At 42.1% G+C, this 25386-nt stretch overlaps 1 protein-coding gene across 1 annotated transcript in view; it reads left to right on the forward strand.

Annotated features, from left to right (window-relative positions):
* The window catches only part of adgra1b (adhesion G protein-coupled receptor A1b), a 175864-nt gene that overhangs the window by 108562 nt on the left and 41916 nt on the right, over positions 1-25386 (forward strand). Inside the window, exons 13-14 of the mRNA XM_072678275.1 lie at positions 10870-11059; positions 11689-11897. Coding sequence (XP_072534376.1) covers positions 10870-11059; positions 11689-11897 — 399 coding nt within the window. The remainder of the gene's footprint in view (positions 1-10869; positions 11060-11688; positions 11898-25386) is intronic.

Consider the following 25386-nt stretch of genomic DNA (forward strand, 5'->3'; position numbering starts at 1 on the left):
GCAAAAATCACCCCCAGTCTCAGAGGAATGTTTCCAACATCTTGTGAAATCCATGCCATGAAGAACTGACGCTCTACACATAATTAGTTAAGTCTTCCTAATAAATTCCTCAGAGTGTACATCTTGCAAGAATATGTGGACAGTTACTTTCCTCACTGTTGGACGTTTTGGGGTTTTTATCTTAAGACTATAGTGGGGCATGACCTGAGAGCCCACCCTATTTCAGAGTTTGAAATGAACATATAGTTTAATCTCTCAGCCAGTAATAGCTTTGCCCCATCTATATGTCCAAGCTTTCTTGAACAGTAGAAAATGTAGATTGTATGAAATGTGTCCTCAGTCAAGTAAATGAATTAGCTTGTGGAGTCAAAAATGAATTGATTAACCTAACTAATCCTTTCACAGTTCTAAAAAGGCTTATGGGAACAATGGCTGTGTGTGTAGTTTTTGCTCAGTCTACCGCAGTGCCGGCTGCACAAGTTTTTTTTTTTTTTCGTGCTAAGTGAATGGCCAGTCTCCCACAGGTTGGGCTGGGAATATTCACTGAACAGTGTTTCGGCGCATTCTCAGGCCGGAGATTGCTCTGCTCCATTCAGACTCCCAGATGCTTTTTGGATGCAAGAAAATTGTCAAGTCATATAGCTTCACAACTCTGTTGCCATGGAGATACTTGAAGTGGGGATGGAGATGCCATGCCTTCCTTGGTGCTGCATCATATGCTGACAAAGACACAATGAAGAAAAAGTGGCCATTGAAGGTTACCATTATCTAATGTGCAGGGTGAGAGAAAGTGCGTGTGTCTGTATGTTTTTTTTTTCCTTTCTCTGAATGTCTACACACTGATAGGAACGTTGTGCAGACATTTGGCTGGGGATGAATGTCATTTTGCACAAATTTCAGATTTCCTTCGAGTCCAAAGATTTCATTTTAGTTATAGAAGATGAGTTTAGGTGTAGGTGAATGACTGTATACAGCAGTATATTACAGTAGATACAGTATAATGCATTGTTATGATGCTCAAAAAAACATAACGGTACACTGGATAGCATAAAGATATTGGCCAGATTTAAAAACCACACCACCAGATTTACCATAATGTCAAGAGCAAGTAACGGTATGACATGCTCATTTATAAATGAAAATCACCTTACTCCCTCATTTGCCATTAGCAATCGTTTCAGTGCTTTGTAAAGGCCGTTTTGATCTGAGCGTTATAGCAAACATTGCAATGCTGTTGCAACGTACTTGGTTTTTTGAAGAGGCTTTCAGAGCCTCGTTAATGCAGAATTCTTAAATTAGTATTTTCTGATGACCCAATATAGGTCGTGGGGATATGCAGCTGCTGGTCTGCCATGATTTAAAATAATGATCTATCTATCTATTTCTCCTTTCTCTTTCATTTCTCTCTCTCACTCTCTCTCTCTCTCTCTCTCTCTCTCTCTCTCTCTCTCTCTCTCTCTCTCTCTCTCTTTCTTAATGAGCCTAGCTTGCTAAGGTGGTAGTAACTTCAGGCACCTGCAGATGATTGGGCTATCAATACCAACAGGATTTACTGATATAGATTGAGATGAGGTGTACAGTGCAGTGAATGTCTCGTTCAATGTGTGGAAAATGAGTCTCAAAGCAGATTGTGTACAGCAGATTGTGTACAGCAGAAGTGTACGGTCATACAGCAGTCATACCGGCAGTGGCAAAAATCCAAGTTTACAGGAAATTGTCGTCAGAATTGTGGCCTGAAAGCCAAGACGGAAGGTCAGGGACTGCCACCTTGTGAATGAAAATTGCTTCTCTCCCATGCAAGAATTGAGTCTAGAAGTCAACACATGTCCTTCCCACATTCCCACATGAGTCCTTTGCTCACAAGAATTTCCTGTAGACTGAAATTTCTGCCACAGCTGGTAAACCTGTATGACTGTATGCTTTGATAAACCTGCAGATTCCTTCACATTATGCTCTTTGGCATGCCCAAATGCAACTATTTCAATCATTAACATCTGCTTTGCGACCCATTTTAGACATTCACTGCACTGTACACCTCTTCTCAACCCAAACTAATCGCACACCCCACAGGTATTTTATGCCTGATGATCCTCATGCGATGCCATCTGCAGGAGCCTGTTTCTACCACCTTTTGTTTGAATCCATGGCTCTAAGATTTTGAGTCCATTTGACACTCAAACAGGCCAGTGTTGGTCATTAATATGCATTAACTAATTAACATGACAAATTTGACTGGCTTCTGAGATTGCAGCAAAGCGAGAAACTCACTGGTCACCACCAGCGTAACATTGTAAATAGGACCTAATTAACATACCACTGGCAAAGCATCGTGCCCAATGGGACTATTCATTCATCTATAGTGTGATGTGTTACGTACACATTTTTTATATCTACAATAGAAGCCAGTAGTAGTTTGGATATCTGTGGAGCCTTGGATATCTGGAGAATGCCTTTGACTTCCCCCCCCCCCCCCCCCCCCCCCCAGCTAGAATTAATTTCACTCTTGGATTAGATTTGTTGAATACAAGTGTTCTACCTCCATTACGACCTCACCTTACTCCTGGAGAGGAGGCAAGAGAAAAAAATCATTCATTAATGGAGATGAAGGAAACTGTAGGCTATCTATGGAAATTGATGGCAGGAGAGGCTTCTTTAAATAATCTGAGGGATCATCCATCCTTTGAAATCTGTAGGTTTTTATGGAGACCATCTCTCACATGGCGTTCTTTTTCAGGCCTCTAATGATAAGCATGGTTAATTACAAGTTCAAATGGACGGATGGTTAATCTTTCCACCATCAGCCCACAGGAACCAAACCAGGATTTTACGCAGTAGGCCTGGATCAGTTTCAAACAAACCTTAGAGGTATTTCACAATGTTTGAGGCAGTGGCAGGAGTAAGTAATAGAGATTTTTAGACTTATTTCATGGCCTTTTTATTTTGGATATTCATTAACACAGCAACTGCAGGGTTTATCAGTCAATGGCTGGTGGATAATTAAGTGGTTATGCATTTTAACCTGAAGCTTCACACTCATTTTCATTGTTTAGTGAGCAGCAAATCTCCAATGACAGTGTCAACACATTGTTCAATTATGCCACTGAGCTTCCTTTATTTCGAACAAATATCCAGTTTGAATCGAGCATTCACAACATCCAGGCAATTAATTATCTGGGGAAAGGCTATTGGAACTGACAGCTGGCTCCAGCAGCACACAAAATATTCAGTGCTGTTCTCCATTATTCCTGGCAATAGAGACCTCAGTCCATCGGAAATAATACCGCCTCTCTCTGGAGCTTGTATGACTCTTTATTGCTCTCCCTGTGTTTCTCTCTTGCTCTCTCTCTCTGTAGAGAGATTACCTTTAACTAAGTTTAAGCTCAGTGGCAGATGGTTTCATTTTATTCAATTGCACTGTTTTCCCCCTGAATCCGTTCAGGTTACAACCTGGTGGATTAACAGCGCAAAGCGACTTAACTGACTTCTGTTCAGCATGTTGACAAGACGATTTTGTGGACTGTTTATCATGTGTATCAGGCAGTCTAATACCTAAACTTCACAGCCACGTTCAATACTACAATAGAATGAAGTCATCCACAGTGATTTCTTAACCACAGGGAATGATGCTGGCCTCTGTCTTTGCAAGCATTTTCCTTTTTTTGGCCTTTACTATTGAACAATGTTAAGCGACAAGGGTTCTACTGTATATAGAACTGGAAAAGGGTTCTTTGATTTGTAGCAATAGTGGAATCCGTTTTTAGAGATATATAAAACCATCTTTTGAAAGGTTCTTAAAATAACCATTTATGAGATGTTTTCTATATATGAAGAACACTTTAACCACACATTTATGCATTCAAATGGTTATTTGAGGTGTCATGGTTCTATATAGTACCATTGCCTTTAAACCTTTAAAGAGTCTCAATTTAAGGTTGTGAAATAGAATTCATCATTAAAATGAAATGTTACAACATATGTTGATATATTGTGTCAGATGACATCCAGATATTAAAATTGATCATTGAAATGAACAGTATATATACTCTTAGATACATTAAACATTTGGTGACATTCTAGTGAAATCAGTCCCACCGATTGTGCATTAAAACATGATTGGTGGATTGCTCTTTCAGTTCTCAATGTTGGTTATGTTGATGGTTAATCTGGGGCATTGGGCATTAGAGACTTCTTTTTGTGAAGTCTCAGCCAGTAAGAGCCAGCTTGGTTGCCTTATACCAAAGGCAAAATCCTGAATGGACAATTTTCCATTTGGTGATTCAAAAAAGTAACCCTTTTGTTGATAATCAGAACTTAACAATCAAGACTACTGTAATCGGGTAGAGGTTAAATACTAGCATGAATCTACTGAACGAAAATGAATTAAAAATTAAGGAACTGTTTTATAATCCCAGACATAAGGCCTTCTCTGAAGACATAGAAGACTAAGAGGTTTACCCACTAGAGCTAGTTTTGAAATGTTAGAATTCTGCTTCTGTCAATCAACCCAGTACTGCTACCACAGAGACTATCCACTGAGTGGTAACTGAAAACAAAAGACTGAATCCTGCAGTTGAAAAATATGTATGTATTATTATTATTAATTTGTTCAACATCTGACTTGTTATTTTAATTAAGGAATTGATTTTGGAGTTATTAAAAACAAATGAATCATCCCACATTTCACTGCTAGAATCACAATGAAAATAAAATCAATAAACATTCAACCCATGGAGTAATAGAACGATTGCACGATATATGAAAAATATGGAATAAGAAACAATACTGCATGAAGCAGTTAAGCAATTTACCAAGTTCTGGGCCATGTATAAAAAATAATAGCAGGACCTTGATTTGGCCTTGGTCAAGATGGCAAGTAAAAAAGAGGGTTTATTATTCAGCCACAGATAGAAGGAGCTTCAGTCACAAAGACCTTTCCTGGATAATGTGTCCACAGGAACAGTGACATAAGTGACATCTGTGTTTAGATATGTGGGAAGGACGTCAGGTTGAGTATTGTGGTCTAAAGAATGCATTCAACATTCAATGTGTTTGTGTGATATGAGCAGCTGTTCTTTAGGCGACTAAGAATATTAATAGAGAATGTGATCAGACTGTGTCAGCACTAACAGTCCTTCCACAACTAAAGAGAGGAATATTATATACAGTGGGCCAAAATGTATTTAGTCAGCCACTGTTTGTGCATGTTCTCCTACTTAGAAAGATGAGCTCTGAGATTTTTGTTCACCATTTTCATGATCATTTCGACCCCACGGGATAAGATTTTGCGTGGGGCCCCAGATCGAGGGAGATTATCAATTTCTTGTATTCCATTTTCTTATAATTGCTCCCACAATTGACTTATTTATACCAACCTGCTTATCTATTGTAGATTCACTCTTCCCAGCCTGGTGCAGGTCTAAATTGTTTTTTCTTGATGTCCTTCGACAGTTCTTTGGTCTTGGCCATGGTTAAGTTTGGAGTCTGACTGTTTGAGGTTGTGGACAGGTGTCTTTTATACAGATAATGAGGTCAAACAGGTGCCATTAATACAGGTAACGAGTGGAGGACAAAAGAGCTTCTTAAAAAAGAAGCTACAAGTCTGTAGGAGCCAGAAATCTTGCTTGTTTGTGGGTGATCAAATACTTATTTTCCACCATAATTTACAAATAAATTCTTTCAAAATCTGAATGTGATTTCCTGGATTTATTTTCTCATGTTGTCTCTCATAGTTGAAGTGTACCCATGATGGAAATTACAGACCTCTCTCATCTTTCTAAGTAGGAGAACTTGCACAATCAATGTCTGACTAAATACTTTTTGGTCTGACTGTAGGCTTGGGTTCTTTAAGAGTTCTTTAATAAAGGAACCACCCCAACTGTGTCAACAATGGGTGCAACTTAAAGTAACTGAATGTATTTTTAATAAAAGGGGTGTCCACAAACATTTGAACAGTGTACTTGAAGCAAGGGATAGTAGATACTGTGGAGGGCGATGGGTCTTCAGGACTGGAGTTGGGAGTCAAAAACTACTGGTCTAGAGGTTAACTGACAAAGTTACAAGTTAAGTGTGTGTAATAAGTTGGCCAGTACACAGTGTTTAAAAATCCCCACTGTCACACCACAGCTGCGCTGAAAGTGGTCCACCACCCAAGTAATGTCTTGTCAATTGCTGTCCTTCGGCAGTCTTTTGTCATCAATAGATGAGGTAGAGGAGGACTGAGTCACTTCCTGGGGAAGCTTGGAAGCAGGATGTAAGTAAAGCACAAGTGGTAAACTTTACTTCAAACCAAACAAAAGCTGTAACCAACTCAAACACAAGAACCACAGCAGGGAAAAGAACCATGACAAACCACTAGATAACTAAACAAGAAGCCAGATGGAGATGCAGATGAAAACTCACATGCACATAGACTCAAAACCTGACAAAGCCACATTAAATCAGACGCACTACTTATACACAGAACAAGGCGACCAACACCTGAGATAAAAACGAGGAGGCAGCGCTACAGATGAGACACATGCAGAAATTTGAGCTGTGACTGAAACTGTGCCCTATTCACAATATTGTGAATATTGTTCAACCTTTGGGGATCAACCTTTTTGTAGTGGTGTCCAAAAAGTGCACTGTTACTGTCCCACAGTGCAATAAATCAAATTTATTTGTATAGCGAGTTGTTGTGTGTTATTGTCACAAAGCAGCTTTACACAATCAGTAATTAGTAAAAGATGCACACAAAAAAATCAATAGAAAAAGACATCTAATCTAAGGCCCCCCGTGAGCAAGCCAACGGCAACAGTGTCAGTGGAAGTGGAAGAAACCTCACAAAAAAAAGACTGACAAGGGGACCCATTCTCCTCTGGTCTGAACTATAGAACTAAATTATTGACAAAAGTCATCAAAACCACCTGGACTGTTGTACTGCTCAGGTGCGCAATATTTTCTTAATCGTAATATAATACTGTGATATATAGTGAGCAAACCATGTACACTAAATTGACGTAAAATACACATAATTCATTGCATTGTTTGGTTTAAAGATTCGTGTTCAGCTTGTTATGCAACGCCCTTTGGGCACACACATATAACAATCGTTCACTACCTTGTCGAATTCTGTTTCCTATGATAGCACTCTATATAGTGACCTGGATTTTTGCATGTAGGGGATAGTGAATAGGGCACAGGAGGGGCAGCGGTGGAGACTAGAATAGAAACATAAACCATGAAGTAAATGCATAGAGAGTGAAAACAAAGGAACAGAGACAGGTGCAATATGGTTCCGCAATTCCCATATCGGTGCAACCCTAACATCTTTCATGATGGATCAATTATTCATTCCAATTATTTGGAATAAAAACTCTTTACACAAGTTTGGATTGTTTTTGCCTTCTACTGTAAAGTTACTATTTTTGTTGTTGCTTTGGATTTTTATTTTGGACAGTCACGATATATAAGTCAAGCCTCATCAGTTCTTGTCTAGAATGGGTAACTTCAAACTCTCTTCACAGAGACAGAGAAGAGTTCTGTCAAATCTGACAACACAGTATGGTCTTCAAATGGATATTGTGCCAGTGCTCGGAATATCCAAACTGTGGGCTCTGAGGCGGAGACCAGATTTTCAACTACAGCCCCCATTTGACCCCCTTCTTGAAGTCAAGTCCGGCTAATCTTCTGCCCAACTCAGTCTTCCTCTGACTATGACCTATTGAGACAGCAGCACTCAGATTAATAAAAATATTGTGCAGTAGCTTGTACCTGAGGCCAGCAGGACAAGCTTTGAATAAATCATATTTGCTGAGTTGCTGTAAGGTAAGAGCAAATGTTACGCTAGCTTATGCCTTTTGTATGTGTCATTAAAACATTAAACAACAAATCTGACAGTACCAGTCAAAGGTCAAAAATGTAGACACCTACTCTTAGAAGAGCTTTGTGTACTGAAGAATTCAGTATGAAGTGCTAAAGTATTCCAGGTAAAGTGTGCTTTAATCCCTTGAACCATAGATGTATTATTTGGTGTTTAATATTAATGGAAACCATTGTGAATGATTTGTTTTATTGATGTGTTTTAACCTGTCCTGTGGAGTCCCACAGGGTTCTATTTTAGGGCCTATGAAACTGATGATATGACAGCAATGAGCTTTTGCACACTTTTGTTGGCATTCTCCCAAGAAGCTTCATGAGGAGCCACCTGGGATGCTTTTCCAGCAGACCTTTGACTGCTTGTGTAGACATGAACATGTACTCTGCCCTTTCTTACTCAGTCACACATATACACTCACACATACGTGCACACTGCCACAACTCAGTAGGTGAAAATCAGTGACTTCTCAAGTGTGAGTCAGTGACAACATAATAGCCAACAAAGGCAGCATATAAAAGACCATGGTCTCATCTTCACCCGATGTCATAAAAACAGAGACTTAGCACCATGTTCTTCCCCTGTTATAACAGTGATTCCAGCACAATGCAGTGGGCAGGAATACAATGGGAACTTTGGTTATGATTATTGAGGGTCATAGCAGTAATCTAGCCCCATTTATCACAGTTATTATAGGCATTATTATCTCTGCATTTTTCTTATAGTGGCTCACAGCTTTATAATAGCAAATAGGATCATATTTGCTTTGTTTTGGTAAGATTATCACTATTAGTCTCTGATCTCACTCAATAAATAACCACAGTGAATTTCTATAAGTACTGGCATACCAATCAAGCGGTGAATAAGGATGCAGTCATGGACCGTACATTCTGCAAAAGACAGGAAAGAGTTTCATTAATAATTGTAGTTTCCTTGAACTGGGCTAAGTTTAATGAGAAAAGCTGGAGTTGTTTAGCAATGTAACAGTGCCCTCCTCTAGCATCCCCACACTGAATCAGCTCTCTGCTGTAGCTATGAGTCAGAGAGATCTTTGATATGGAATAACAGTGACTAAAGCACTGCCCAGCTTTCTGAATGAAACACTCCACTGCCCTCCTCACGCACACACACTTCCCTCAGAGCCCTGTAGAGTGCTGACTTCAGCATGTTGTTGACACTTAGATTGCTTCTGTTGCGACCAAAACCTCTGAATGAACTGCAACTGGTTTTCTACAGTTGTGACTACAGTTGTGACTAGCCTGCAGGAAACCTGTGAATCTGCATTTTTGTTTAGTTAAAGATTTGTGCAGAATGGGCTTTATATAGGATTGGAAATAAGCTTCTTTGGCTTGTAACAATGGTGGAAGCAGTGCTAGGAGTGAAGGATTCCTTGCAGAACCATACACATATTTGCCATCATAAAGAAGAACCATTTAACCAGCCACAGAACCAAAAGGTTCTCTGAGTTGAACCACTGAATGGTTAAATTAAGAACCCTGAACACTTCAATGCAGCAAGGCTTTTACACACACCTTGTATTATTCAGTAACTACAGGGATTTCTGTACAAACTGGTTGGGCTATTCTTTGATACTGGAAGTTTGCAAAAGCACTTTTGGTGATGAGCGGGCACATTTGTTTTAAATCCTAACCTTTGCATCCTCAATCAGGACAAAGTGGAAAATAATGGAAAGTGTAGTTAATTGGATTTGGAAAGTGTAGTTCATTAAAATTCTTGCACATCATAGCTTGTCACAGAAACACGTCCAACAGAACATAAACATTAACATAAGAACAGCTTTAGAACGTCCCAGCATGTTAGTGGTTTCCGAGATGCTAAGTCCTCATGTTCACAAAGGCATGAATAAAGGGTACCAGGATGAGGGTGGCAGCATCTCGGAAACCGTTAACTTTGTTGGATGTTCTAGAGCTGCTGTAGTGAAGGTGTATCGAGAATGACTTCTCACACATTGAGTGCCACCCAGTGGCATAACAGTGGTGCCCAACAGGCCACTGATGCCAGAGGGGCACCTAATATGATCAATGTCATGATGTCCGGCTAGTGTCATTCGAGCCAAGGGTGGCTCACTATTGTGTGTTTATGTGTTCATAATATTCTGATATGACTGTGTATTTTACAGTGTATATAGTCAATACAAAGTGTAACCCCATGCTTTATTAGAATCTGTATATTATTTCTATGTTAATAAAATACATTACATTAACCCTATTACTGCCAAAAAAAAGTAGATTTACTGTAAAACAGGTTACTGTATTAATTACCATGGAAATTACATGCAGGTATTTGTAGCACACTGAGGAACAGAAAGGCAGGCCAGATCTGAGAATGAGCACCAACACCATATTGGCTGGAAAAAGAGTAGACACAGGCGCTTCACAGCTGCTCGTATTTTACATCTGAGTCACACTTGTCTTCTATAAATTCACAAGTTTGTTGAGGCGTAACACAAGCAAGCTGTAACCCCTTCATTCACTGCTTCTGACGCACTACAGAAAGTAATGTGTGTGTTTGTGTGTGTTTGTGTGGGCATAGGGGGTGTGGGGGATGTTTTAGGAAACCCAAACTTCTTGTGCGCAGAGTTTTGCTTTAAATGCTCGCCCCCGCTTGGCTGTGGACGTGCTCTGGGTCCGTAAAGCCGCGGTCAGGCGGCTTGGCTCTTTAAACCAGCGCAGATGTGCGCGCGCTGCTCGAGACCAGCCGCGCGCTCACCAGGGCCGTTACTGCGGTGATCCGTGACCGATAACGCGGACCTCACACACTCACTCAGGAGCAGGAGGAGAAGGGCACGCGGGCAGGAGAAGGGGGAGGGGGGGCACCCCGGAGCGCACGAGGAGAGCCCGGGACAGTCAGCCAGCCAGCCAGCCAGCCATCCATCCAGTGCCAGTCAGTCAGTCAGTGTCACACGAGCTGTGCATGCGCTCGGTGTCGCGCGCGCCGCTGTCAGACACCTCCTTCAGCGCGTTTCTTTTTTTTTCTTCCTTTGCTAAATCCAGGACGCAGTGGCCGTCGCGTCCATCCACCTGCCGCTGGCCGCCCCGCGAGCTGCGGACAACTCCACCTGCAAGCTGCAGCTCATCGTCTTCCGCAATGGCAAACTCTTCCCGTGCACGGGCGACTCGTCGAAGCTCGCGGACGACGGCAAGCGCAGGAGCGTCGCCACACCAGTTGCTTTCATCAAATTAGGTAAGAGAGGGGTGAGTTAATACGCCACTCTGGCTGCGTTAGCTCTGCTACCTAGCTAACCTTTCTGGGGGGAGGTCGTGTGAGTGCGTGCGCGTGTTTCCTCTGGAAATAGAGGACCATCATGGGACAGAATGTAAATGAAGATATTAAACAGTAGTTTCGTTTCTACATGTTGCATCATCTAAATGCAGCTTTAAATGACGCAATATCTCCATGATGTATGAGAATAGTGTGTGTGTGTGCGTGTGTGTGTGCGTGTGTATGAAGTACTTGTGCAGCATGTGCACATGAAGGCCAGCGCACAGCTCGTGCTCCTAGTGCTCTTTAACTGATGAATGAAGCCACACCTTTAATCGTCCGTCTCTCCGTCATTGACATTGACGGGAAAACAAGGCTGAGGGGAGCCGAAGGATACAAGACCACCCTCTCCCCCCCACCGCCATGTAGAGACGTGTGTTTGTATGTGTGTGGCATGTTGATCTTTTTGTATGTGAGCATGTGTGTCCGCGTGTGTGTGTGTGTGTGTGTGTGTGTGTGTTAACGTGCTATCACAACACACCAGTGTAGCACTTCAGCACTTTGAGCTGTTTCCGCTTGGCTGGTCCTGATGCAGCGTGTTCCTCCTGTAGATGGGTGCAGCTCGAAGACCGCCGTCCAGCCCGTGACCATCGCCCTCCGGCACTGGGTGCTGGGCGCTGACCCCACCGCAGCCTACTGGGACTTCGACCTGCTGGACGGTCACGGGGGCTGGAGGGCAGAGGGCTGCCACATAACGGCCACCGCGGGCAACACCACCACCATCCACTGCACCCACCACAACAACTTCGCCGTGCTCATGGTGAGTGTGCGCGTGTCTGTTTAACGCTCGCTCCATCTCTCCTCCACCTTATCCTCACTTATGCTGCTGGTTAGTGGTTAGCTCGTGGTCTCGCGCGTTTAAACACCCCTCTCTTAAGAGAGCCCTGTCACGTGATCTCTATAAGCATGTCATAAGCGTTTAATGCTCGCTCATTCGCTAAGCGCGAGGCAAAGCTATGCACAGCTGCATCTCGTTAAAGAAGCGAAGCGAAGCGCGCGCGTGCGTTTGCTTGCAGCCATACGCAATTCGTTCATGCCCCCCCGCACCCCATACCCCCTACACCGCCCCCCCCCTCTCTCTCTCTCTCGCTCTTTTTCTTTTTTTTACGTTTCACTGGAGAGCCCAAATTCACAGTGGGTCGCGAGCGAGCACGCAGCGGATCGTTAACGGGATTTTAAGAGCAGCAACAGCAGCAGCTCTCCTCTTCCTCCTCCTCATTCTCCTCCTCCTCCTACTCCTCTTCCTCGCTCCATCCAATGCCTCCCTCCACTCTCCGCTCGGACTCGCGGGACTGCGCGCGGCACTGTCTCGAGCGGCGGCGACGGCTTTGATGAGGAGTCGTGCGCGAGCGCGCCATGGCAGCGCGCGCCCCGGTCGCCCCGTAGTGCCGCTGCGCCTCGTCCGCCGCCGGGCGACCACCGAGCCCTCCGGATGTTCACCGACGACTGGGACTCCATAGACTGGGAGGTGAGGCTCTATTGCACGCGGGTCCTCACAGTTAATGCTTGCTGCTGCTGCACGCGTACCGGTACATACACGCGCGCTTGGTTTGGGCGGGGGGTGAGGGGGGGTATATGGGGGGGTTGGCGAGGGGTTTTGTCGTGGGCACGAACGCGGCTGACAGGAAGGCTTTGGAGGGACTGGAGTTGGGGGCGATGCTGGACGCGCGCGCCTGTATGTGTGTGTGTGTGTGTGTGCATACAGAGGGCAGATACCAGCTTTTCATTGCTTGGGGCTCTGGCAGGACGTGCGGCTTTCATATACAGTGTTGGGGGAACGGTTCGTGTGTGTGTGTGTGTGTGTGTGTGCGCGCGCGCGCAGATTTGGTAAATGAAAGTGGCAGCAGCTTGATGAATTTGAGGGAGCTTGCCGACGGGAGCGGCGATTATTGTAGTGAGAGGATGGTGCCCTTTATTCCTTCGTGTGTGTGTGTGCGCGCGCGCGTGTGTGTGTGTGCAGGATAGTGCGTTTGCTAATGCAGTCACCACACCCGCAGTCCTTCCTCTGCGCAGTGCCCGAGAAAAAAGAGAGCCCTTTAAAGGGATTTGTGACATCACGTTATTTTCCTCCTTTTCGAGCGTCCGTATTTGGATTTGGCGAGTTTGGGTCCGGGAACGGGCTGCTGAACCTGTTGCTCGAGCTCATCGCACCACCACCATCTGAACGTCTCTTTATGGGGGCTTTTCCTGTGCTCGGCTTGCAGGCACTCCGTTGGTGTATTCTTCTCTTTAGCTCAATAAAGCAGTGCGTCCTCTTGAAAGTAATGTCTTTGGCTCAGAGTGTCAAACTGTGCTGGCTTGTGGGAGATTTCTAGAGGCCATTTAACATTCAAGACGCCCTCTTCGAATCAGAGTCTTCATTTAATTAATTCTGCTTTTTTTGGAGGGGGGGTGATGGCGGATAATAGCCCATATTCTGTTTGTTATACCATGTTATAAATTATATCAGTCATCATTGTTCTTCCTTGCTCAGGGAACCCTTTTCTAAAGCTGTTGAATGATAAGGACTTCAAACAGATTGACAGAGGGTTCATAATAGACAACATTTAAAGAGCCATCCGGTTAAAGGTCTTTCTCCAAATTTGTTGGTGGTTCCCAACCCTGGTCCTGGACTATTACTGACCTGCACACCAAAGAGCTGGATGTGACTGCTGCTGGATTTGCTCAGGGTGGTCTCAAACTCTTAGAATTAGCTTTCTAAGTGTTTCCTGAATTGGATGTACAGTTCTAGATAAACGTATTATTCAGGATACAGCCATTACATTACATGGCGGTTTTTAATGCTGTAAACATGCTCGTCACATTAACACACGCATTCACAAACTTTAACCCCTTATGCTCCTGACTTTTGTTACATCCTAAGAATTGCTTATCAGTTACTACATGCAGAGCCATGCAAACTGGCTGAGTTGTTCCTAAGCAGGGAAATTAGATAGGAACTACCGGTGATTCCTAGGAGTTTAAGAGGATAAAGAGACATCCACTAAAACGTCTTTCTCCAAATGTGATTCCTGGCAGTGATTCCCTAACGCTGCCCCTGGAGACCCACTGCCCTGCATATTGTTTTGTTTGCCTCACTTTGCCCCATTTTTACCTTCTTTGACTCAGTAAATACTTTGCTAATGGGTTAATCAGTTTGGTCAGGTGTGATAGAAGCAGGGAAAGCACTAACACGTGGTGGACAGTGAACCTCCACACTAAAAAAGTATAAGACCCTTGAGGAATCTTGTGAGGAACCTTCAAGGAAAGGTTTTTAGAAGAAAAAGATTCCTTGAAGGTTCCTCAAAGCACTTTAGGAGATTCCTCCTCAGTTTCACACTGAAGAATCTCCAGCAGTTCCTCAGTTCCTATACTTTCAACAGTGCAGGACCAAAATTGGAGACCCCCGAGTCTACGACGTTTTAGAACCCTTTTAGTGCCTTTAAGAGTATTCTTTAAGTGTAAACCTTACCATCACCACATGCGTGTCTCAGGCCTGTTGTTCACTAGGACAAGTGTTATTATGCCTCTTACCATAAGTCTAATTTAAACACACACACACACACACGCACATACACAATTCCTTACACTGGTGGTGTAAGAGACGGGTAAATAGGAGCTCTCTCCAGCACCAGGTCCCAGTAGGGTTTTGTGTGTGTGTGTGTCCGTATATGTGGAGGTGGATAAGGACAGCATGTCTTCGTTTTGCTGATGGTCAGGACTGGAGGCTGATCTCATGGTGGCTAATGCACATTCAGCTGAGTCCTTCACCTTGAATGTAACCCCACCCACACATAAGGCGAAAGCCACACACACACACTAGGCACCCCACCCCCACCATCTGCTGGTCACTAGTGATAGGAAATAGCTTATTGATTTTAAGATTCCATTGGAGGCAGGATGTATTGGCAAATGTTATCAGATGTGACTGTGCAGTGTTTATAGGTGACAGCAAACTGGATTTGACAGCTGTGATTCAGCTCAAGGTGGTCGTACACACTTAAAAAGGTTTCTAAGAGGTTCCTGGCTTGGATGTACAATTATGGGAAAATCCTTTAATCAGTATACAGACTGTACCTTCTAGGGAAGTTCTTGCAATTTTAAAAAGGCTCTTCACACTTACACATCTCATTTGGAGATGTGATTCTCTAAACCATCCACTGGTTGGTCTTTCTCTGTGGGAGTAGTCTTCAACCCGTGTCCTGTAGGCCCAATGCCCTGCACATGTGTTTTGACACACCCGCTTTAACTCATGACTTTGGTAATTGGGTTAATCATTTGGGGTCAGGTGTGATAAAAGCAGGGGAAGCACTGACATGTGGTGGACAGGGAGCCTCCAGGACCAAGTTTGGGGACCACTACTCTATGGCATTGCTCTGAAGAAGCCTTTTTTGGTATCTTTATTTGGGTTATCAAATGTACTTGGGTTACCAAGGAGTTTGTGTTGTTCTCAAGGCCTTCTTATTCATAGCTGATGAGTCACACGCTGTTGTATTGTGTATGAGCCCATCTGTAATATTTTTGACTTTCCTTTTATAACCAGCAAGTCCATGTAGAAACATCGAGAGATAAAAAGCCTCTGTTCCCCCCAGCCAATCGAATGTAAAATCTCACATGCATCATTTAACTGAGTTTCCTTTTCTGGTGCGTAAATACCATTTTAGCACACTTTTTGGATTAGGGTACGCTTCGGCTTAAGGGAAGGTTTTAAACTTTATAGTGCTCTAATTTTAGAACACCACTTTAGTGCTTAGTATCTTCAGTGTGGCAGCCTTTCAGCACCACGGACAGCTCCAGTAAGCCAGGTCTAAAGCCAGGCTGCTGCCGGGGAGAAGAGAAAGCGAGAGAGAGAGGGAGTGAGAGAGAGGGCTGAGTCACCCTACTCTAGTGCTCCTGGAGCAGCGTCTCTCTCCATCACCATGACAAGGCCTCACTTCACATTGTCTCTAATGCCTGCTTATTTGTTTCCTGCGCTTGTCTTCAGAAAAGAATGCAAGCATTGTGCTTTTAGAGGAACATGGTTCGGCATGGAAAGTCCCAGTCATTCCGCCTGTTGCCTTTAAAAGCCAGGGCCATGCTTGGTACTTTGGAAGTGTATGTTGAGCGTGTAGCAGAGTGGCAAGCTACAGAAAGTGGCTAAAGCAGTAAAGAGTATACAACCATATAAATTTTGAATGAAAGCACAATGATGTCTCAGTAAAAAGCCTGGGCTATCATGCAGTAATAATTGTTCCTTTGGAAAAATTGCATTTTTGCTCAGGGAAATACATAGACATGTAAATTATCAGCAGTTTCACACATTCTTTTCAGAAGTTAGAGTGCTAGGTTGGAAGAAGTAGATGCAAATGTTCTTTACTGATTTAAAGGTTTCTTGCACTCACAGCTCTATATGAGGTTTTTAGTTTTTCTTCTATGGCATCGCTCAAATATCATTTTGTGGCACCATAATTTTTAGGAGTGTATTAGTTAATCCTATAGCCTGTCTTTCTCACTTTCCAATGACGTGCTGTACATTTTTTGGTCACTGTTCAACTCTAAACACCCATTCCATTCATATATACATGCACACTAACACACACATACACACACACACACACACATATATATATATATATATATATATATATATATATATATATATCAACACAATTGACAAATTGTATCTTGACCATCAGGGATAGCCAGGCTATAGCTAGTTACTATTTAACTATATGAAACGCATCTAGCAATAGCCTGTTGGCAAATTGTCAGTTGTGTTCTGATTGGCACTTGGAAATAGACCACACACAGGGGCAGTAAAATGAGGACACATGTTAGCTGTTGCTGGCCCTTGTTTCAAAAAGCAACTTGGTGGAAAATGGCCAGAGTCTAATAATAGAATATGCATTAAAAGTAAAGAGCCTTGCTGCTGTGTTACAAATGATATGTTCTCAAGGCTTGTCCGCATAGGTGGTTATGGGTGCACAAGAGCTGATGGAAAGAAATACCCATTATACATATTGTCATGTCTTCCCAGTTAATGATTGATGAGTACATTGGGGTTTGTGAGTCAGGGTTTAGACTATTTATTTCATACACTATATGGACAAATGTATTGGGATCTTCTGATTCATTGTTTCTTCTGAAATCAAGGCTATTACAAAGAGTTTATCTAGCTTCTGTTGCAGTAACTGTCTCTACTGTACAGGGAAGGCTTTCTACTCGATTTTGGAGCATTGCTGTGAGAATTTGATGGCAATGAGGTCAGGATGTCGAATGGTCACCACCACACCCCGCATCATCCTAAACACCCCAACTCATACCAGAAGTTTTAGATAAAGCACCATCATTCCAAAGAACACTGTTCCACTGCTCTACAGCGCAATGCTCAAGCTCAATGAGGTGGCTTTAAATGCCTCTAGCCCATGCCTGGCATTAGGCTTCTGTGTGAACCTTATTGTTGTAGCTAACTAAAACTTGTCCAGCCTGCCGCCAGTTGCCACAAAAGAGCACATTTGAGGCCAAATCGTGGATAGATCAGTTGTTTCTGCAGGCATACTTAAGTATTAGTACAAGCTTTACTGTACAAGCATGTGCATTGTTGCAGATTCGTCTGGTGCTGTGGTGTAACTAGCACTAACACCCTAACTGAAGCGTGTACATACACAATAGTTGATAATACAATGTTAGTCATGCAGCCACTGTACTGCAGCACATTAGTGTGTTAGTTTGTTTATGTTGGCATCAGGCAGGGGATAATGAAGAGCATAAGGGCCTAATTAAAGCTCACCAAGGTGATCCCTGAATCACTTAATGTTTAATACCTCTGACCCACAGGCTCTCTCTCACTTGCTCTCTCTCTGTGTCTCAGCTGGAGTGTGGAATGTGTTAGTTTGAGAGTGGGTGTTCCCTGAGAACAATATCAGATAAGGACCCTCATGCTGTCCTCACTATTTGACAGCGCCACAAAAAGTCATTTTTTTTTCTGGGCATAATGCAGTGCTATAGCTGAATCCAGTGGCATAGTAAAGCTAGAGCAAGGGTCCTGGATTAATTATGTGGTACAAATTCTCCATATTCTTTTTATCTTCTTGTTTTTGAATTTGTCAGGGTTTTTTGCTGTTGTTGTTTTTTTGGTTCCACATTGCCACATATTTATGCATCCAGTAAATAGAGCAGAATTATTGTCATGGTTTTCTCCCAGAACTGTTTGGAGGATAGGTCAAATCATTAGCTCGCACTAATTTGAGCTCAGTGGACGCTGCCGTTAATGTGGGCCCAGCTTTTTTATATTTGTCACTGCTCACTAAAGATAGCAGTATAGCAATAATCCGTCTTATGATGCAGATAGTTTTCCCACTGAATAATGAGTTCTGACTCGTCTGTCTGTCATTAATTTGAATCATCACCAGGTACACACACACACATACACAATTTGTGCTGCTGTAGTCAGTACATGGCCATATTAGAAGTATTGTATTGGAAATGATTTACTCTGCTTTTATCATACAAATTGCTCTGCTTTAACCTATTGTTATTTAAATAACTGATGCACGTCTGCTAAGTAGCTTACATATTAATGTACTGAGGCCTCTTCCTAAAGTAATTATGTGTGAGTGAGGGTTTGTGTGTGTGTTGGAGACAGGGAGAGTCAGAGAGACTATTTTATGACTATATCTATGCACTTACTGTTATCTTTTAACAAGGAAAACAGTTGCAGGTGTCATCAATCTGGTGGATGCAAACAAACATTGCTTTACAAAGTTACTGCTAGATTTTGTGCAGCAGTCTTTTATAAAATCAGAAGCCCCTTTCTTTTTACACCCAGGTACTTTTCTTGCCGCAATATCACTCATCTAATGGCTCCTTCTGGTTTAACAGGTAGAATCATTTTCTCCTTCTGGTTAGCCACTGAGCTGTTACCTGCCTCCATTGCTGAATGGTTTTGATGCACTGTTGACTGTGTGTAATAGTGCAGTGCTGAATCGATGTTACAGTGTCATGATGATGGGGTTAGGTGTGTTTGATGATTATAGAAGCTATGGTAGAGATGTGTTATGTGTCTCTGTGTGCTACACTGATGTTATAGTGTTGTAATTGTGTGTTACATTGATGACTTTATGTTATAGTGGTGTGCTTTTGTGTTACAGTAATGACTATGTTATAGTGTGGTAATTGTGTCTGTTACACATATTACTGTATATTATTGTGCAGTGATTCCAATTGTGTGTCATAGTGTTGTGATTGTATGTTACAGTGATGACTGTATGTTATAGTAATGTGCTTGTGTGTTACAGTAATGACTGTTATTGTATGGTAATTGTGCCTGCTACACAGGTGACTATTGCATTGTATGGTAATTCTGATTGTGTGTTTTAGTGTTGTGATTGTATTTTACAGTAATGACTGTATGTTGTAGTGGTGGGATTGTGTGTTACAGTAATGACTGTTATAGTGTGGTAAGTGTGTTGGTTACACAGATTACTGTTTATTATTGTGCAGTGATTCCAATTGTGTGTTTTAGTGTTGTGATTGTATGTTACAGTGATGATTGTATGTTATAGTGGTGGGATTGTGCTTTACTCTGGTGACTGCAGCTGTGTATCGGCAAGAACTTGGTGATAGTGTAAGAAAGGCAATGTATTGTAACATTTAGGAAAGGTTTAGGAAAAGTATAATGAAAAACACAACATCATATGCACAAAATCTGAGTGATAGAGAAGTCTACTTTTTATGCAGTCAGAACAGTGAGATCTGAAGACAGAGTACAATACTGCGATCTACTGGTCAGGGTTTAAACACAACCCAAAATGAACCACTGTCTACCAACAATCTGTACATATAAACTATTAATTAAATAATTAATTAAGCAACACTGTCTTTTTGAATGTTGCAAAACTAATATTGTGATGCTTTGATATATCCATATTTTCCTACACCCATAGTAATGACTCTGTATCACTGTGTGGCGATTATGATTGTATGTTAAAATGTTATGAGAGAGTAGGTATATTTTATATTGCAGTCAGTTATAGTGATGACTAAATATTATGGCAGTGACTATGGGTTATACTTTTGTTGTCTTGATTTGGATAAGAGCATTTGCTAAATAAAGTGAAAAGTTTTATTTTTTCATTAAAAAAACAACACCTGCAGTTAAAGTATCACATTGTCGTGCTAAAACTGTGCCTACCACCACTGTTACCTGCCCAAACAAATTATTACACCAGAGTGACAGGCAAGAGTGGGAAGAGCTGCTCATTAGTACAGAGATGTAAATCTATATTATATGTTTTTCCTTATACAGTACTGTGTAGACGTTTTTGTGACTTAACACAAATATATTTAAAATTTTGTTTAATTGGACAATAAACCTTAATTTATTCAAAAACTGATATTAGTTTTTGTATGTGATTCTATTCACTTGTTTAACCATTTCCAAACCTCTCTCTTTTGGCTTAGTAGTAACTGTAGTTGTCATCCAATACCTGGTTTGGCTTATTTAACCATTAAGCTTAATTCTTGTGATGAATTTGAACGAGCTCATGGATGAAATTCTTGGTACTTATTTATTGTATTTTCTTAATCAATTTTCTTGCACTTTAACCATGACTATATAGTGTATGTGTGTATGTGGCAGTTGGTGGCAGTTTTGAGCAAGAAAAAAGCAGGTGTGAAGAGGGAGCGAGCTTGTTATTCTGTTAAAGTTTTAACTGGCCTTTCAGGATGCTGCACACGACCCACACACTGCTGTACAGTGTACTTGTATGTTAAAGTGCAGCCTGTTAAAGAAAGACAGCTGCTGTTTCCCAGCTTTTACCAACATACCTAAATTCAGCTGCCTTTGACTACATAGTATGTAGTATTCACTAAGTGCTAAACACACAGTTGAAAAAATTGATGGAAACATCATGGATGTAGAGTTGAGTGCTAACTAGCTAAGTAGGCTGCACAGCAGGGATGTTCTTTAGGAATGTTTTGACAGATATGTTGGACAGATTACCTGATTAAGGTTGGAAGTACATATCTGTGCTAAACTGTAAATAGTGATGCAATCAGAATACAAAAAACGTGAACTGCTCAGATATAAGCCCCCCCCCCCCATAAAATTGCTTTTGTAACCTTTAGTTGTTTCTGTGGCTGGCATAGCAACAGCCAAGCTGACTGGACAGTTGGGTCCCAGTAACCAGGACTTTTAACAAGTGTCAAACAGATTATTCATGCTCTGCTTTGTCACTTGTGACGTGTATCTCAGGCATCTTAAACTGGGCTACAGATATTTAAACTGTGCTTCAGGATAAGAGGGTTGCTACGCATGCTTGTCTAAAGTGGAAAGTAGCCTGTTAATGACACTCTTTGCATTTTTTGTGAGCAACAAAATAGCACTTTAGGATTCTTTGGTGTTTGGTGTGCATATTGTTTACAATTATAATTGTAGTAAGTTATCTAAACTAGAGAGATAAGCATTGTACTAATCTTAACTATTCTTAAAATGTTAGGCCTTTTTCCTTATTTATTATTTTTTTATTTTACTATATTTTCCACTCATTAGTATTCTCCCCTATCATATGCTTGACACCTGACACTGGGAGGGTGAGGACTGTCACATGCCCAACGTCACTGGGCAACCAACACACTCAGCGTGTTGAGGACAGAGGACAGCGCCATCAGCTAGCAGACAACCATGCCAGCCAGCATCACATTAAATGCATATGTAGAGAGAGCAGAGTCTATTGTATAAATAAATATAAATAAGACGGGCTCCTCCAAAATCCTCTCTAATAATTTTCTAATCATTTGCAGCTGTTGTGACACACCTGACTACAAGGGTGTCCTAACTTTTAACTCACAAGAAAAACATATTTCTATTAACTATATTTCACAAATGATTTTTCACAAATTTGAAAAGACATTTCTTCAGATGCATGTTCAAATGAGGGTCAGATGTACATATGTTTACATTTCTTTTTAATGGGGTGTTCTAACTTTTTCACATGCCTGTATATCATTTTGTTTTGTAATAAAGGACAGGTTCTGTTTTTTTTGTTAGTTTGTTTAAAGATGAAATTTGCTGAATTTGTTTAGCTTGTCTTTATGTAATTAGACAACTTTAAACAGGCAAATGATCCAGAATTTACAGAAAATAATCAGATTATTTCAAACAGTAATCTGAGGATTAGGCTACAGATTCAGTTTTTTGATAATCTGCAGTCTGTCCCAGAACACCCTATTAAAGTAATTCTCCCATCCCTGAATATGGTTTATAATATGTGTGTCCAGCTGAAACACAGGTCACTTATTACTGCAACTGAGGATTTCAGCCCTGACCTTTAGCCTGTAGCCCTGTTGACATCAACAAGAGTGGATTTCCACAGACTGGCCTTCAGAAAGCCTTCAGTATATTTTTCTGTAGCCTGTACTCTTCTGTGTTCCTGATGAGACATTGCATTGGTGTGATGATACATGGCTTGCAGAACATCCGCTTGTAATTAGAGCAGTGATATTGATGTGACGTTGCCCTCCACTTTCTCCTCTGACAGATAAGGATTCTGGGAAAATGAGTCCCTTGTCACTTGAGTAGTGTGATAAGGCTAAATGAAGGGTGGCAGCCCCCAGCGTCTGTGATGAACTCTCTAACTGCTTCTGTTGCTCTGCAGAATTTTAATATTTCACTTGTTCGTTGTATGTTGGCATTTTGCCCATCTGGCTGCAGGTTTTAGCTGTTTTCTTTGTATTTGTATTGTAGAGTTCTGAATTCTCCTTCACCCAGCGCTCCTCAGTAGCATCATGATCGGTCCCCACACACACTAGCCTCGCTGGGGCCGTGGTCTTTGTTCTTTCATTTGAGATGAGAGGAAGTCAGTGTGTGTGAGTCAGTCTCAGCCCTAATGTTTCCTCTGGGTGAGGGCCTTGTGTGCAGTGTGCAGAGTAGGCAGCAGTCATTACTGTATTGTTTTGTTTGGTTGTTGAAGGGCATGGCTTCTGTAGATTTTGTACAGTGTGTAAACTGTTGTCAGTGGCTTGCATTGGACTGTGTGTGTATTTGTCAGTCTGTCTGTCTGTTGGTCTGTCTGATGTTCCTCTCCTTACTCTGGGTGCCTGTCTGTACTGTGTACTGTGTATCTCTCATGGTCTCTCTCTCTCTCTCTCTCTCTGACAGAGTGAGTAAAATAGCATGTTCAGGGAGCGGGGAGGATATGCAGTGAGTTAATAGTGGTTGTTTGGGTCAGACAGTTCTCTCTGCATTAGGCTGCAGTGTGAACACAGGCTGACCCTGCCATCGGACAGTCTGACTCTGCCCACAGCAACTGAGCATTACAATCACAAAAACGAACAGATCATCTTTTGTTGCTTCAGCTTTTGTTGCAGTCTGGAACATAGCTTTAAAACTACTGAGGTGATATTAAGTGAAGTGCATAACATTGATTATCTGGTTCCGGTGGCATCTGTCCAGGGGTGGGATACACATATTAGGCAGCAAGTGAGCAGTCAGCTCCAGAAGTTTATGGTGTTGGAAGCAGGAAAAATGGGCAAGCATAAGAATCTGAACAACTCTGACAACTGCCAAATTGCGATGGCTACATTTCCATTTACATTTCTGGCATTTAGCAGACGCTCTTCTTCCAGAGTGACTTACAAAAGTGCTTAATCATTCACTCAGAAATTCCAAGGCTAGTGTTGATAGACCCTGAATTCAAGATACTTTTGAGCTGACACTGCCAGAAATGAACCACACAATAACCCTAATGCTCCAATACACAATTTCTAAAACCCGGATATAGAGATTACTAAACTACGCAAAACCTGTGGAGAAGAACAAAACAAGTGCTTCATTAAGTGCTCTCAAAAGAGGTGGGTGTTCAGTTGATGTTGGAAGATAGCAAATTATCCCAGCACTCAGGGGAAGTTCGTTCCACCACTTTGGTGCCAGCACAGAGAATAAGCTGCATGCATCTTCAATACATCCTGAGAGATGGTGGGATGATGCCTAGATGACTGGGTCAGAGCATTTTCAAAACGGCAGGTCTTGTGGGATGTTTCTGATATGCAGTGTTTAGTACAAACCAAGGAAGAACAACTGGTGAACCGGCAGCAGGGTCATGCATGCCCAAGGCTTATTGATGTGCATGGGGAGCGAAGGTTAGCTAGCCTGGTCCGACCCCACAGAAGAGCAGCTGTAGTACAAATTGCTGAAAAGTTAATAAATAAAGAGTGTTTCTGGTTTGGGAATCGTTTGAACTTACAAAATGAATCATAGAATAAATATTTTGTGTGAATACAGACGTAGGTAGTGCACAAATTTTGCCTTTGTCAAAGTTTCATATTCATATCGACCCCTCTATGCTGTGAGATGCTGGGGACTGTAAAATGGAAATTAGCTGTAAAAGATTAAACAAAAAAACATTACTTGTAGAAAGGGTCCTCTTTGCACAGTACAGAACATTAGGCAGACTGGGCTCATCCTCTTATGTTTTCCACTTGGTTTTATGTGAGCTATGCTTTTCAGTGACATGCATGTATATTTCCCTGTGACTCCATCTTCCACATGCTAATGTGTGTGGAGACGAGGTTTGTGATGTCACGTCTGAACTGAAATCCCGCTCCTTTCGGCGGATAATCCCCACAGGCTGAATGAGCGATGCACCGGACTATCAAAGGTGAAATTTAATCTGGGCACTGAGATTAGCCCCCCAGTATGCCGCCTGCCCCCCTACACCCCCCGAAACCACCTAATGAGAGTTAGCCATGAAAATGGTTGTGGGATGGGACAGGGAAGCCACTTAGTGGTAAATGGCGCAGCTAGCCGAGCTGTCAGTATGTGAGATGGGAATGGCTGAGATCGTGTCATGCACTCCATAATCAAAGAGGGGAGAGGAGATTGCATTGCTTCGCCTGGAGGCGGAGAGAGAGGGAGAGAGAGATACAGATACAGATAGAGAGTGGTGGAGGGGACGAATGGGAGAGGGTCACAGATGAAGAACTGCTGAAGTGATCTCAACACATTTGGTTCCAGTACAGTTTCACAGTGGAAAAAGAGGAGAGTCAGTCTGATTGGTCTCATTTATCATCTATGTGATTATGTATGTATTTGTAATTATTTGATTTACTTGAGAAAAATGACTGACTGAACGGTCAGCTGACTTCTTCGCTTTGACTGTGCTTGCCCGGCCTTTAACTGAAGGCTGCGTTTGGGACTTTAGGTGGTGTTGTTATTGCTGTTGCAGCAGGACTGACTGTGGTGTAAGTTTGCTTTAGCATGCTGTGTGTTTGAAGTGATGTAAAAACACTGT

The sequence above is a fragment of the Salminus brasiliensis genome, chromosome 4, assembly GCF_030463535.1.
Source record: "Salminus brasiliensis chromosome 4, fSalBra1.hap2, whole genome shotgun sequence".
Lineage (NCBI taxonomy): Eukaryota > Metazoa > Chordata > Actinopteri > Characiformes > Bryconidae > Salminus > Salminus brasiliensis.